This window comes from Ahaetulla prasina, chromosome 3, assembly GCF_028640845.1.
Source record: "Ahaetulla prasina isolate Xishuangbanna chromosome 3, ASM2864084v1, whole genome shotgun sequence".
NCBI classification, from domain to species: Eukaryota; Metazoa; Chordata; class Lepidosauria; order Squamata; family Colubridae; genus Ahaetulla; species Ahaetulla prasina.
The window spans coordinates 190,877,088-190,893,895 of record NC_080541.1 but is presented as its reverse complement, the minus strand read 5'-3'; the positions used below and the strand labels follow the sequence as shown (position 1 = coordinate 190,893,895).

Below are 16,808 nucleotides of genomic sequence, written 5' to 3'. Positions count from 1 at the left end.
GTTCTTACATAGAACAGTGTAGAACAGTTTGCTTCCTGTTTAACAACCCACATGTCTTGGGGTTACGATAACATTGGGATGGCCTGTACTTGTGTTACTAAGTGATTTAGTCATATGACATCACATTTACAACTACATTGCTTAGTGACAGAAGTCCTGGTACCAACTGCCATTTTAACCTGAAGATTACCTATAGTGTGTTTGACTTTAAAAATGGTGAAGAAACATCCTGAATCTTTATTTTCAAGTTGTCAAACATGGGATGCTACTTAGCTAAGAAATGCCTAAATACAAGTTGGCCTTTCTTGTTAAGCTTTATTTTTAATTAATTCTCCCCACTTCACTCTGAGGATTATATTCCCAAAACTGAAAACAAGCAGGAAAAAGTTCCTTAAGATATATACAGCAGCACAAACCTGGGTATCCCGATAAACCATCTCATATTGCTGGATCATCTGGCGGCTTATCTGGCTGCCATGGTACACAATGGCGTTCATCTCCGTCCAAGTGCGGAATTCTCGCTCCCAGTTTGTGATGGTAGAAAGTGGAGCAATGATGAGAAATGGACCTCGAAGACCCATCAGATAGATCTCAGAGAGGAATGTAATGGACTGGATCGTCTTCCCCAAACCCATTTCATCAGCCAGAATGCAGTTTTTCCTGTGGAAATGCCACAGCAGCCATTACAAAGCTTCGGAAGCCCTTCTGAAAATGATTCCTTTACCAATGGGTGAAGTCCCCTGCAGACTAATACTGACACAAAATATTGCCTATGGGAATTATTTCAACCAACTTCTTTGTTCTTGGGATTTATTTCCACGCTCTGTGGTAATGAACAAGGCATATTAGCACATATGGAAAATTAGCTTTTTCTTGAAGAGTCTATTCATCTTGAGAATTTAACCCTTTTGCGGTTCCTAAGCATGGCTTTTTTCTCAATTTTTCCCTTCCCTATCCAGTTACCTCTTTTCTTTGCCTCATTCACATCCAGTTTTGTTCTCCCGTTCCTCTTTCCTTCCCTTTCCAGTGCAGCTATCCCTTCTCCTTAACTCATCTCCAGCCTGCTTTTTTGTCTTTTTTTTTTTTTTGGGAGTTTCTGCTGAAAGGAGGGAAGGTAATGTGTGTATAATGTGTTTTTGCATGTGAGAGTTGTTTGTGTATTATAAAATAAATAGTTGGTAAATGCCAATGAGAGATCAATTAATTTTATAAATGGGACATCTTATTTTACAATGAATTAATTTTAATTAGACATTGTTCATTCAGCTAGTATCCTTCTCTTGTCTTTTTTTGAATATAGATTAAGCAAGTATATAAACACACACCCATAAATCACACACAAGTGTGACACATGGACACATTCACAGGAGACAGCAAAAGCTCCATGTCTAGTTTTAGCTGGAGATGGGACCCTTGGCTGACCAGATCCTGCACAATCCAGAGGAATTTTATCAGTGTTTATATTTTTTTTCTATCTACTCTTCCTTTGGACAGAGGAGCATTAAACTCTGTGTAAATAACTTTTCAAGTAAATATGGTAAGTCTAAAGCAGGGGTTTCCAAACTTGGCAACTTTAAGACTTGTGGGCTTCAACTCCCAGAATTCCTCAGCCAGCAAAGCAAAGCTAGCTGAGGAATTCTGGGAGTTGAAGCCCACAAGTCTTAAAAGTTGCAAAGTTTGAAGACCCTTGGCCTAAAGTATGGCAACATCATATCTACGAAATGCTGAATTAACTTCCCAAGTTTCATGTTTTTAACTTTCAACATATTGTCCGAAATGGTTAAAATAGTTTTAAAATGTATGTAAAGGTGTGCACCCACACCTACACTCACAGGCAGGGTGTGATCCAGAAAGAAATTAGTACGGAAAACCAGAAACAATTCCCAGGACTTCAGGAATAATTTGTCATATTATTATCCCCACTGGGAATGCTTATTTGCAACCCACCTATTATACCAGTTAAAAAGCAGCCAATTCATTCCCTCCAGCTGATATTCCCGCAATTCATTGTTGTTCTTATAGTCCCGAGACTTTTCTAGCTTTTGCCAAGACTCTGAGGCAGGACGCTCCTAAAACATAAAAAAATGAATTAGGGACGGAGGAAGCAAGGAAGCAAGCAAGGAAGAAATTGTATTGATCAGGAGAGTCCCTGACCAGTTTGGGTCACTAGACATATTTGGAAAATGGTGAGGAGTATGTAGTATCGTTGTAGATATACTACAACCTCCCTCACCACCAATTTACCAGAATATGGAATTTGATCTCAGCTACATTCTCTTGCTCTCTATATAATACCTGAATATTTACCAACAAAACATAAAATAGCAGCTACACATCATATATATTGTCTAAAAATAATGATATGGTCTAGGTACTGTGGTAGAGAGGGGGCAATGATGACAAGTAAACCTCAAAGATCCATCAAGTAGACCTTAGGGAAGAATGTAATAGACTGGATTGCCTTCCAGAATATAGGTGAATCCACAAGGACTTTGCTATTCTGACTCATTTCTGATCATTTAGACTACTGCAATCAGCTCTATATGGGACTGCCTTTAAAGAGCTCTTGAATCTTCATATGGTCCAAACTTCAACAGATCAGTATATTTCCAGTATTCACTGCTCATGTCCATTATGTACTTGCTGAAGAGTCTGTATTGGCTTTTGAAATATTGGTACTAAAACCATTTATGGTTTAACACAAAGTTATCTTCAAGCATTCAGTTCTTGAATCAGCCAGAGCTTTTCTATCTTGCCAGGAAAAGTAGCAGGTGGTTCACTGCTTTCGGGAAATGGAGGAGGCTGAGGCAAGCACTGTTATTGTAGCAGTGTCAGGCGTCTGGAATGGCCTCCTACTATAAATGACACAAGTCCCAATTTTAGTTACCTTCCAGAAATAATTGTCTTTTGGATTATTTAGATGGACTGATTTTTGGATGTTTGGTTTGTATGTTTGTCTTTACTGAATTATCACTGTGTTAATTATATATTATTAGAAAACCAAAGTGAGCCCTATGGGAGTGCAGTGGGATATAAATAAATAAACAAATAAATAAATAAAATGTTACATTTCAGCAAAACATATGATCCAGTGCCGTGATACATTCTGATCAATAAGCTATGGGTTGAAAACATGACAATTAAGTGAACATATCAGTGGATTGAAAATCATACTTAAAGAATGCTAATAAATAGTTCCCTGTCAAAACGGAGGGATTGTATTGGCTAGGATCTCACAAGGTTCAAGTCTCAGCCTATACTTCTCAGATTTGCAAATTACTTGGCAATGGAAATGGAAAGAGATAGAAATGAAATTCTGATAAGATTAGAGAAATTTAATAGAGACAAATGCAATATAGGAAATAGAAATAAAATTCATTAATTCCCCCAGACAAGGATACTTAAAACCTAAGGACCTTGGTTTTCTTTCCTTGTTTTGTCCAAAACCCACCCTGTGATATCTGCCCCATAAATTTCCCCATTATAGATTTAAAAAATCTAATCTATATCAGAAGCACTCCTATAGATCAGTTCATAATGTGGCAGAAAAACAAAAAAATACTGTAGTACTATCTTTTGAAAACCACATTAATGAGACAGCATCTAAAGAATGTATAAGAATATGTATACAAATCGTAACTTATGAATAAAAGTAGTTTAAAACACAGAAACCAAGGGGTTGGGAAGCTTTTTAACCAAAATATGGGAAATGGTAGACTAAATCAATAAATCTATATAAGATAGCAGAATTATATAATTAAAGTACTTTTGCCCTTACTTAAAGCTTCTGGCAAATATATATATATACAAATATATATAAAATATATCCAATTGCCAATCATTACCTCAGGGAGAAAAATATACTCTGTAAAATATAAGGAAATATGTTTTTGTGTCAAATATTTTGAAAGCAAATATATTTTTGGAAAGGACAAACAATAAAATTGTATGTTTATTTATTGGAAGGTAGTTCAGTAGATCCATAGGACTGCAGCATGTGTAAATTCCACTGCTTATGGCACTGAGAAACAGATTGGAATTTCCATGGACAACATGGGACACTATCTTCCACTTAGAAAATACTATTTCTTTGTTTATTTTGTACTCTGACTGGCACAATACAAATGGCAAAGGCATCTGAATGAAGACAAGAGAGGAATGCTCAGAGCTGCTCAGTTTAAGTACCAAGAAAAGACATAGGAAAGAATAGCAAGATTAAAAAAAACACTGCCAGATAAATGGCTCTGAAAGAGGAAATTATGTTAAACTACAATATTCTTTAATTAATGTTTATTTCACAAATAACTATCAGTGCTTTCCCCCATCAAAATCAAAGTTAGTTTATTTTTACCAAGGATTTAAGTTCTGGTGGAATTTGGAGAAATTCAAACTCTTTAACCTTGCCAGGATCAACATCCTCCTCAAGCTCCCAAGTACTTTCTTCATAGGGTAAGGAGCACCACTTCACCAGGTAGTGAGTCACCTCCTACAATCCAGGAATAACAAAAGGCAAAGCAGTGAGGGCTCAAAACAAAAAGTGACAAAGGACAAATAATGGAACTCTTTGAGGAGACATAATCTGGGGGGAAAATCAAGATCATTATCAATTTGATAAGCTGAAATGTATGATGTATGCAAGAGTATAACCATGATTGATATGATCATGGATACAACTTTAGAGCCAGCTATCACATGCTTACAAATAAAAAAAAATAGCTTTATGTAAAGTAAACCTTTATCATTCCAGGGTCACTTTCGACTGAAAGATGGGCAGCATATAAATTTAATTAATAAATAAATATTTCTTCACAAAAAGTGGACATCAACTTCCAAGTGTAGTTTTTAATGTGAATGTTTTAAAAAGGTAAACTCATAAAACATTTAGTCATCATTTGTTAATCAATAACCTATGTTTTATCTTCAGTTCTTTTTTCTTAATAGAAATAATTGATTTAGCATGAAAGGCAGGGAGCAAAAATATGAATTTTCAACTATATGGATTTTCCATGGATTTCCATAGGCCTTGGGAGAGAGGAATGATTTAGTATCAATACTCTCACTTATCTCTAATTTTTAAGACCATGTATACTGTACAATTACACAAGTACATGGGAGGAGAAATATATCAAAAATTTTGTCACCATGTAAAAATTATCTCCATACCTCATTTCTAACTTTGTGTTACTAGTAGAATATTTTCTTATAGCTATACAAAACGTTCATGATCACATAATTCAAAATGTGAAGTGAAAATTGAATAATGCTTTATCATTTATACCTAAGTAAACTGTAAGAATTAAACCAATATATCCTTATTTTAATTAATCCAGAATAGAATAGAATTTTATTGGCCAAGTGTGATTGGACACACAAGGAATTTGTCTTGGTGCATATGCTCTCAGTGTACATAAAAGAAAAGATACGTTCATCAAGGTACAACATTTACAACAATTAATTAATTGTTAATTAATTAACAATTAATCTGGATTAACAATTAATCCAGAAAGGTTTAGGGCATTTGTTAAAAAGTAGAGGGCTTCTCTATAGTCTCCTTCTGATTTTCACTAAAACATGGAATTATATAGACTTTATGTTGATTCCATTCTTTTTTTTAGGTACAGGAATATTGCCTATATTGGCTGACAGACTCTTACTTTTCACACCAGGAGGCTTCTCTAATGCTAAAAAAACCACAACTGGGCTGCAAAAATGTAACTGGTCACTAAGTGGCAACAAAAAGATACACAAATTTATAAGCTACCATCTAATAGTCATCTGAATTTTTGCAGTCCAGATATGATAATGCCTAACCAACATGACTGAACTTGGGGTTTACTGCATGCAAACATATGATGAGTTAGTGTCAACACCTAATAAATTTGACAATTGTGGGGATTTAAGGACCATTTAAAATGTGAGCATTTTATAGACATCATCACTGCCTTGAGGGGAGTTGGAACTTCCTATTTACAAAGTTGACACTATGCTCCATTCTCAGTCAGATGGAATTTGGAGCCTGGAAGATGCCAAGGACTATACCCAAGGTGCTACGTTGTGGAGCACAGCTCTGAGGCATGAGAAATGAAAAGAATCAGAGTATTTTAAAGCCAGGTAAGGAATTTACCTCTCAAGCTTGGAGTAGTCTCTGCCTGAACTCTTGTCACTTTTCCATGAAGCAGAACACCTATACCATAATTGTGCTGATCTTACCATATCTAAACCAAAGTTTCAAGGCACTACATCTCTTCCAAGGGAGCCATGAAGTTCAAAGAAAAAGTCTCTTTCTAGACTATATTTGAGTATGGGTTATTAAGGGAGGGAAAAGGCTGCTTTTTATAGTTGCAATTTAAATGCACACATTGCTACAGATCTCAGAAAAATTGTCCTACAAAAACTCTATCCTAGAGTCACACAATGACTACATTTCAGTAATCTTTTATTTCCAGCACTAAGCTTGCTGAGTCAGCACGACAAACTGCATGGATGTTCACAATTACTTAGCTGAAAAACTCTTGGCAATTAACAGACAGATGGGGTGGGCAGGAAATTGTATCACTGTATTTTACTAAGGAGCTCCCTCCCCTTCCCAGACTGAGGTCAGCCATGAAAATCAAGAGAGTGGAGAATGTGAATTGCAAATAACAATCATGGTGAGAACAAAATCTACCTCCCCAGTTTCGGAGTCCTTTGTATGAGCCACTTCTAGAATTCTATCAACTTCCACATAGTCTGGATTGAATAGATCTTCATCAGGCTGGCAAAATAAGAAACAAACAGCAGATATGTCATATTAGGCCTAGCCAGGAAAAAAAATCAGTTTCTCAAGTTAATACCGTATTTTTTGGAGTATACGACCCACTTCCACCCCCCCAAATGTATCTGAATGTAGCTTTTTCGAAGCTTTTTTTCAGCCCTAAGGAGGCGCTAGCGAGTGAAGGATCTTCCCAGCTTTGCCTGCTCCCTTCAACTCTCAGCTGGGCTTCAGAAGCTTTTTTTCAGCCCTAAGGAGGCGCTAGCGAGTGAAGCAATCTCCATGCTTTCCCTGCTTTTCTCATTGCTGCTCCCTCTCAGCTGTGCTTTAGAACCTCTTTTTTATCCCCAAGCAGGGGATAAAAAGCGAGCACACGCTCAAAACCAGCAAACTAATGGGCTGAAGCTGAGCAGACTAAGGACTCTAGACAGATGAGTACCTGGTAGGCAGATTTTTTTTTCCTATTTTCCTCCCCCAAAACTAAACTGCGTGTCTTATACTCCCAAAAATACAGTAATTCATTTCAGATAGTGAAACAAGAAAGTCATATAGGCTGACAGAAGCAAGAGTTTGGGCCTCATGAACTAGCAGGAAGGAAGCAATTTCTACCGTCAAATAATTTCATTTTATTTTTAATAGCATTGCAGGCAAAACAGCTCTTTAGCAGGTTCTTCCCTGGACTTTCTTGTAGAAATAAAAGCTTTGGCAGCTTTTTTCCTTACATACCTCAGTTGCAATCTTTGAAATATAAGCCCCGAATAGGTGTGTGAAGACCAAGAAATATTAGAAAAACAATTCCACCCAAACCTCCTTATTTTCACTTGTAAAACTGTGAATTCTGCTCATCTAGAATAAAAGTGCAAAGGTCCAGAGCAGAAACTCAACTCTCCCAAATGCTCCACTACTTCCCACCAAAAATAAGTAAAACTAAATATAAGAAAAAAGATAGCAGTGGGAGGATGGTTACATAACATGAAAGGACATTCTTTGGAATCTGGAGCTATGTTGGGATCCCTGAAGAATATGGGATGGATGGCAAAGAGACCAGCTGAGAAGACTTTATCTCTCTTCTTCAAGCAAAGAGTTTGCAACTTATTTCCACTTCTAACCTTTTCCCAATTTTTCCCATACCCTGAAACTAGAAAAATGCTTAATTTTGGAGAATGAAACTACAATTTCCTACAGGTAGTACTCCTTGAGTTATGATGGCAATTGGGACGAGGATTACTGTTACTAAGTGATACGGTTGTAAAGAACTATATCATGTAACTGGGTAGCAGGGCTATGGCAATCCTGGCAGTCCTGGAATCCCAGGTAAGAAATACAGGGGTGTCACAGAGAAAGTTGGGGAGGTCCAGTACAGGTTGCATGTGATTTGGGGGAAGCCAAGGAGGGCATGGGAGGGCTGGTGGAGGTTGCGAGCAAGTAGGGAGGTGCTGCAGTCTAGAACAATTTACGGGAGAAACTTGAGACCTTTGCTGCCAGCTTCCACGTTGACTTTGCTTATGGGAAGCTGGGAAGGAAAGTCACAAATAGTAACCACTTGGCCACAGCTACCTGCATCATCATAATCACAAACAGAGCAACCAAGCTCCTGGAATGCGATCACGTGATGGGGTGCTACAATTGCTACAGCTTTGGGAACCAGTCGTAGGTCCATTCTTTCAGTATCACTGTAACTTTGAATGGTTACTGAATAAATGGACATGAGCCAAGGACTACCTGTATGGAAAGTGTGAGTTTAATGCCAACAGTTATTTCTTTTTCAAGATGCTGGTTGGAAGCAATTACCAAACAAAAACAGCAACTGTAAATCAACCAATATGCTCACTGAGTATTCATCCTGAGCTGTTAGAAATATAAATATCTATTATGATAAGCTTGAAATTACCATACTGAATGAACAGGACATGAATTATTTATCTCTACTCAGGAGAAGATCAACCTCTTCCATTCCAATTCCACAATACATCTACAACAGCATCACATGTAACAACATGATAGTTAGAAAGAGAGCACTCTAAAAACAAGATTCTTAGGTTTCTATTGACTGGCAACATGCCATCATACAAACCTTTCTATTCCTGTTTTCCTCTGGCAGAGGTACAATAATAATTTTGTACTTTTATCCATCTAGGCCGGGGTGTCAAATTCAAGGCCCAGGGACCAGATCTGGCCCACAGGGTGCTTAGATATGGCCTGGAGGCCCACCCCGGAAACAGTGAAGGACTGGCCCACGGTGCCTCTGCTAGTGAAAAAGGAGCTTGGAAGGGCCACACATGGTTCACCCAGCTCTGTTTTCGGTCGCAATGGCTTCCTGCAGCACTCTGCCAACGAAAATGGAACTCAGGGAGGCTGCACACACCCCGCCTGGGCTCAGTTTTTGGCCGCGATGGCCTCCTGCAGCCCTCTGCCAACAAAAATGGAGCTTGGGAAGGCTGCACGCAGCCCGCCCAGACTCCTTTTCGGGCACAACAACTCCCTCCTGTAGCTCTCTGCCAACAAAAATGGAGCTTGGGTGGGTCATGTGCTGCCTCCCCGAGCTCTGTTTTCAGTGGCAGAGGGCTGCAGGAGACCGTCGTGGCCAAAAACAGAGCTGTCGTGTCCCACTCCCCCTCCGACGACCAGGTCTAGGAAGTCCGTATCAAGCGCGGCAACAAAGCCTCTGCAGCTTTGCCAAATTCCTTCCAGGTTTCTCAGGGCAGGCAGGAGTCCAAGTTGCGACGTCAGCAAACTAGATGAGACTTTGCTTGACTCAAGGTTGGAATGCCACAAGCAGGTCCTTTATATAGACTGTGGGGTGTGGCTCCATGACTCAGCATTTATCCAGGCCTGCCCCCCCCTTCCTTCTGCTGGCGTCGCCTCTCAGATCTCCGGAAGCGAGGATCCTCCCACTGTGAATTCTCTTCAGCTGAATCTGCTGTTGGCAATTCCAGCACGTGGCTGGCTCCCTGCTCACACGCTGTAGGAGTGAGGTTTGTTTGTTCATTCCTGACATCCTGTCCAGGCACGGGGCCAGGGCCGGGGGCTGGAGGCATGACAGGCCGTTCATCTTCATTATCAGACTCCAGTCTGATAACAGGCCTGGGTGTAGACGGGAGGGGCCCGGCTGAGGAGAGGAGGGAGGACGAGGCACAACAAGAGCCTTGATGACTGACATCGAGCTGGCCACACCCACCCTGGCCATTTATTTATTTATTTTATTTATTAATTAATTAAATTTCTAGACCGCCCTTCTCCCGAAGGACTCAGGGCGGTGTACAGCCTTATTAAAATACATAGATAGACAATAAATTTAAAATAATTTTAAAATGAAATATTTAACCGGCCAATTTAACTAAAAATAGCAAAACCAATTAAAATCAGTACAAAATTTAAAATTTAAAATTTAAAAAACTAAAAAATCTAATCCAGTCCTGCGCACCTGAATAAGTGTGTTTTAAGTTCACGACGGAAGGTTCTAAGGTCCGAGAGTTGGCGAAGTCCTGGGGGGAGCTCGTTCCAGAGGGCGGGAGCCCCCGCAGAGAAGGCCCTTCCCCTGGGTGTCGCCAGACGACACTGCCTAGCTGACGGCACCCTGAGGAGTCCCTCTCTGTGAGAGCGCACGGGTCGGTGAGAGGTATTCGGTAGCAGAAGGCGGTCCCGTAAATAGCCCGGCCCTATGCCATGGAGCGCTTTAAAGGTGATCACCAACACCTTGAAGCGCACCCGGAAGGCCACAGGTAGCCAGTGCAGTCTGCGCAGGATAGGTGTCACCCGGGAGCCACGAGGGGCTCCTTCTATCACCCGCGCAGCCGCATTCTGGACTAACTGCAGTCTCCGGATGCCCTTCAAGGGGAGCCCCATGTAGAGAGCATTGCAGTAGTCTAGGCGAGACGTCACGAGGGCGTGAGTGACCGTGCATAGGGCATCCCGGTCTAGAAAGGGGCGCAACTGGCGCACCAGGCGAACCTGGTAAAAAGCTCTCCTGGAGACGGCCGCCAAATGATCTTCAAAGGACAGCCATGCCCCGGCTACAGTTTATAAAAATCCAAACAGAGTTAAAATCAATTTTTAAAAAGTTGAATGAGTTACAATAGGGAACACGATTGCCATAGCTAAGCAATTTGGTTATAAAGTGCAACATTATGTGACTGCATGCTTAGCAATAGCAATCCAGAAATTCCTGGTTGTAGTCATAACCCCAAGACATGTGGGTTATTAAGCAAAAAGTAGAGGGCATCCCAGTTAAGAAGCATGGGAATGCCATGGGGGAGAGGCTCTGGGGGAATCTGGCACAGATTGCTTATAAATTGGGGGTTGCTGCAATGCGGATTGAACTCGGGCAATTTGGGGAAAGAGGATGTGAGTCCCTGTGTACAAGTGCAGGGAGGCTAGTGAAAGAGGGTAAAAGAAAAGCTCTTCAATCATAATTTTGCTTTGGTTTACAGCAATGATGCTGCTTATATGCATAAACATTGCTAATTGTGTACATTGACAATACCACAAAAAATAAACCCAGTTAAAAGATCTTTAAATATATTCTGAGAAAGAACATAAAATCAACCAAGAAAATTCATTACTGACCTCAGTGAAAATGTGCTTCATTTGGGCCTGTTTATTGAAAAGCGTTTAATCTTCTGAGAGATCCGTGGATCTTTTTCTAGCTCCTCCATGGTGGCCCATTTACAGTGCAAATAAGAACTATGAATTAATGAAGAGTATCATTCAGATTATTAAGAAGGAACCAGGAAGACATGATTGGCATTTTAACACAAACTTGTCCAAATCTCACTTACTTCAAGTATGTAATTGCATCACAATATCTTTATATTTCCAAAAGCTGAAGTGTAATTTACAGCCATATTAAAAATACATAGATAGACAATAAATTTAAAATAATTTTAAAATGAAATATTTAACCGCCAATTTAACTAAAAATAGCAAAACCAATTAAAATCAGTACAAAATTAAAATTAAAATTTAAAAGCTAAAAATCTAATCCAGTCCTGCGCACCTGAATAAGTGTGTTTTAAGTTCACGACGGAAGGTTCTAAGGTCCGAGAGTTGGCGAAGTCCTGGGGGGAGCTCGTTCCAGAGGGCGGGAGCCCCCGCAGAGAAGGCCCTTCCCCTGGGTGTCGCCAGGCGACACTGCCTAGCTGACGGCACCCTGAGGAGTCCCTCTCTGTGAGAGCGCACGGGTCGGTGAGAGGTATTCGGTAGCAGAAGGCGGTCCCGTAAATAGCCCGGCCCTATGCCATGGAGCGCTTTAAAGGTGATCACCAACACCTTGAAGCGCACCCGAGAGGCCACAGGTAGCCAGTGCAGTCTGCGCAGGAGAGGTGTCACATGGGAGCCACGAGGGGCTCCTTCTATCACCCGCGCAGCCGCATTCTGGATTAACTGCAGTCTCCGGATGCCCTTCAAGGGGAGCCCCATGTAGAGAGCATTGCAGTAGTCTAGGCGAGACGTCACGAGGGCGTGAGTGACCGTGCATAGGGCATCCCGGTCTAGAAAGGGGCGCAACTGGCGCACCAGGCGAACCTGGTAAAAAGCTCTCCTGGAGACGGCCGCCAAATGATCTTCAAAGGACAGCCATGCCCCGGCTACAGTTTATAAAAATCCAAACAGAGTTAAAATCAATTTTTAAAAAGTTGAATGAGTTACAATAGGGAACACGATTGCCATAGCTAAGCAATTTGGTTATAAAGTGCAACATTATGTGACTGCATGCTTAGCAATAGCAATCCAGAAATTCCTGGTTGTAGTCATAACCCCAAGACATGTGGGTTATTAAGCAAAAAGTAGAGGGCATCCCAGTTAAGAAGCATGGGAATGCCATGGGGGAGAGGCTCTGGGGGAATCTGGCACAGATTGCTTATAAATTGGGGGTTGCTGCAATGCGGATTGAACTCGGGCAATTTGGGGAAAGAGGATGTGAGTCCCTGTGTACAAGTGCAGGGAGGCTAGTGAAAGAGGGTAAAAGAAAAGCTCTTCAATCATAATTTTGCTTTGGTTTACAGCAATGATGCTGCTTATATGCATAAACATTGCTAATTGTGTACATTGACAATACCACAAAAAATAAACCCAGTTAAAAGATCTTTAAATATATTCTGAGAAAGAACATAAAATCAACCAAGAAAATTCATTACTGACCTCAGTGAAAATGTGCTTCATTTGGGCCTGTTTATTGCGAAAGCGTTTAATCTTCTGAGAGATCCGTGGATCTTTTTCTAGCTCCTCCATGGTGGCCCATTTACAGTGCAAATAAGAACTATGAATTAATGAAGAGTATCATTCAGATTATTAAGAAGGAACCAGGAAGACATGATTGGCATTTTAACACAAACTTGTCCAAATTTCACTTACTTCAAGTATGTAATTGCATCACAATATCTTTATATTTCCAAAAGCTGAAGTGTAATTTACAGCTAATATCATGTTTAAAATGTTAAGAAAAATGCAATCAAATAAGCATATTCTGGCAGAACTATGCATAAAAACGATATATATTAGATTACTAGTGTTTCTCCAAAGATATAAATCGAGAAAAAAAATTAAAAAATTCAAATATTAGGAAAAGTGCTGCAGAAATCAGCTATAAGGAATTTAAAGTTGGAAAAATAAAAATTGAGCAAAATCAAATTTGACAAATCAGTCAACTTCTACTATGAAGAAATAGATGCTACTTTATATGTTTTGGACATCCAAAACTGAACAGTACGTAGCACATTGATAAGACAAACACATGCTATACGTACAAATTGCGGTACTTTACATAGAACTCTTCCTGTTCATAAGTTGCTCCTCCAGGATAAATCTGGAACAACAATTATTTGTTTGTTTGTTTGTTTGTTTAATTATATAGATATATTATACCCATTAATGCTTAGCATCCATTATATATTATTTATTTATCTATTTTTATTTATCTATTTCTCAATTTCTCTATTTATTTATTTATCCATCCATCTAGCCATCCATTCAATCAATCAATTTCTATAGCTGCCCATCTCACTCAATGACTCTGGGCAGCTTACAAATAAAAAATACATTACAATTAAAAATACTGAAAACATTTTAAAATTAAAATAAAAAAACCATCCAGATTATATCCATTCATTAGTATCCATTATAGCCATTAATGCTTAGTCAACATCATTTGGACAAAACTGAGGCTAAGCAAGGACCACACTCCACAGCCAATGATAGCTTACTTGAAAAAACTACTTTGTAATGTAACCAAATATAAGATTCCACAGGTACAATATTCAAATACGACTGGAATAATATTAAAATCCACTTGGCAAGAAAAGCAGAAGTGAATAGGAAAAGTAAATGATAATCCCATTCCTTACTGGTATTAAACCAAGTCATTCAAATCTCTCAGGAATAAGAAATAGCAAAGCAATACCTGAGATGTTCCTATAATAATTTTTTCCATATGCTTCTCCTGCAGTAATATGACTACATACCTTAATTACAAGAAAAGCTGAACTGACCATGAGAAAAAACTCTGAATCTATTTTGAAATAATATTATTGGCTCATTCCAGATTACAAAATAATGGGCAAACATCTGACCTTCTAGACCCTTCTAGACCCTAACAGATTAAAATAAAATACTTTTTATTTATTTATTTATTTTTTATTTATAATTTAATTTCTATACCGCCCTTCTCCCGAAGGACTCAGGGCAGTTTACAGCCATATTAAAATACAGAATATAAATAACGAATTTAAAAAGAATTAAAAACAAATATTTATTAGGCCAAATCAACTAAAACGGTCACAGACCGACATAAAACCCCTTTAAAATTACAATTAAAATACACTTAGGCTAGTCCCGCACGATGAAATAATAAAGTCTTCAGTTCACGTTTGAAGGTCTGGAGGTCGGGACCAGAGAAGTGGTGGAAGTTACTTCACAGTGGCTGCATTAGTTACAAACTTAAGTGGCATATGGGAAAAGACAGTAGATCTATCAATTGGCTTTTATCAGGTGCGGTTTGATTCTACTCAGGCTTCAATCAAAATTGGTGATATACTCGCACCCACACACAAACTTTATTATATCAAACTTACTTTTATCCAGTTTTCACTCTATTTATTAATGTAATACAGCCAATTGATACAGAATTTTTCTCTCAAAAAAAACCCTTTTATCCCAAAGCTTGCAGTCCTAAATATAAATAATTGCTTCATGAGCAAGTATTGTTAGGGAATAAACCATGGCAGCAGAGAATATGTTTCAGATCTGAACATCCACTTACATACTGGAATTGGTGAGGTGGGGAGGCAACTTTTGAGGCACAATTTTGTCCATCAGTTGCATTCTGAATTTAAGTACCCACTCTAGGCAAATAGAGAACAATATCCCTCTGCCTTGAGCTTCAAACTGAACACTTGTCCTGCTTTCAGCAGGACTTCCAAACTCCAGACTACTCATTCACTGCATGAAGAAGCTAAGCTCCAAACATAGTAGTCCTACTATTCATTATCAAATTACTGTAGGAAACAAATTATGATAAAGTAAATAATTTACAGCATCTTCTTATAATACCAATTATTATAATCTAACACAATCAATCATATTCTTTCCTTTCAATAGAATAATAACTCATAAAGGAACTGAAAGGGCTCTGAGGACAAGGGAAGCTCTCACCTCTTTCTGCACCATCCTGGAGGCAAGAATTTTCTCAATGATGTTGGCATCGTCCTCAGGAGGTTCCTATGGAGCAGAGTCAGGAAGAAGGAAGTTTAGCTGCCCAGATGTGATCATGGCATTTAGTGTTTTAAAGAAATGTACATTAAAAGTTGGACCCTCCGTATTTCAAGACATCTCTTGGAATTAATATAGACAGGGTACTTTTTGTCATGTAAAAATCACATGATTGCCATTTGTAACCTTTTGATGGTTTCCCCACTGACTTTGATGGAAGGTTGTTAGGTTCAGTCACGTAACTGCGGGATGCTGTGATCATCATAATTGTGAGCTGGTTGTGAAGTACCCAAATCACAATCACATCACCACCAGGCTATTGCGACAGCCACAACTCTGAGGATCGGCTGTAAATCTCCTTGTTCGGTACCATCGTAACTTTAAACAGGCACTGAACTAACAGTCATTAATGGTGATTACTTATATTTGATGTACAATTCTATTCTGGATTTGTCTATTCTAATGATCATATACTTATTATATAAAAAGGAAGTGGCAGATAAAGTGGGTGAAAGCGCCTGAAGATTACTAAAGGCAATCACTGAAAACAAGTTACCAGCTTAAGAACTGAATTTAGTTTACATATGTATTTCTGTTAGTTGCACACTTTCTCTGCATCTCTCCCTGACCTGACAGGATTATTCTTGTGGGGGAAAAATAGGAGGAGGACAGAGTTTTACTCACCTCCTTGAGTTACCTATACAGTAATAAAGGCGGGATAAAATCTAATAAATAAATAAGGTATTGGGAGAAGGGTGCCATTGTGTCAGTGTTGAATCCTGGCGAGTGCTTGGACAAGTTCCTGCAGTTTTCTTGGCAAAATTTTGGAATGGTTTGCCATTGCCAGCTTCCTAAGAGAAAGACTGATACAAAGTTACCCAGTTAACTTTGTGCCTAAGGTGGAACCACTACTGAAGAGTCTCCGAGTTCCCAAGGGGATGCCTTAACCACTACACCGAACTGATTCTTAAGTCATTTATGTTGTTTTAATTATAATAGAAGCTTATCACAATTATCAATCTTTGCTTATAATTAAATATAAAGAACTACTTTAAGAAATATTATAAATACGGAGAAATCAAAATCAGATTAGAATTTCATTTGGGAAATACTTATTTGGTAGTAAATTAAATAAGAATTGCTTCTGGGTATGTAAATATTATTACATTTCAAGTGACAGAAAATAATCAGTTAAATGATTCACTTATTTAGGATAATTTAAAATTACAGAAAAAGGTTAATGCTGCATTTTTCTGGTATATCACCCCACATGATATCCTCGATTGGGAAATTTGTTACAAAATGAATGCACTCTACAAGAATTCAGTTTAGTAAAAAACCCATTGATTTTATT

At 38.9% G+C, this 16,808-nt stretch overlaps 1 protein-coding gene across 1 annotated transcript in view; it reads right to left on the bottom strand.

The window, feature by feature from the left end:
• The window catches only part of CHD6 (chromodomain helicase DNA binding protein 6), a 110,035-nt gene that overhangs the window by 67,827 nt on the left and 25,400 nt on the right, over nucleotides 1-16,808 (bottom strand). Inside the window, exons 6-12 of the mRNA XM_058176689.1 lie at nucleotides 15,398-15,463; nucleotides 13,495-13,553; nucleotides 12,890-13,007; nucleotides 6,668-6,754; nucleotides 4,352-4,486; nucleotides 1,948-2,069; nucleotides 417-660 (exon numbers count right to left, since the gene is read on the bottom strand). Of these exons, the coding sequence (XP_058032672.1) occupies nucleotides 417-660; nucleotides 1,948-2,069; nucleotides 4,352-4,486; nucleotides 6,668-6,754; nucleotides 12,890-13,007; nucleotides 13,495-13,553; nucleotides 15,398-15,463 (831 nt within the window). The remainder of the gene's footprint in view (nucleotides 1-416; nucleotides 661-1,947; nucleotides 2,070-4,351; nucleotides 4,487-6,667; nucleotides 6,755-12,889; nucleotides 13,008-13,494; nucleotides 13,554-15,397; nucleotides 15,464-16,808) is intronic.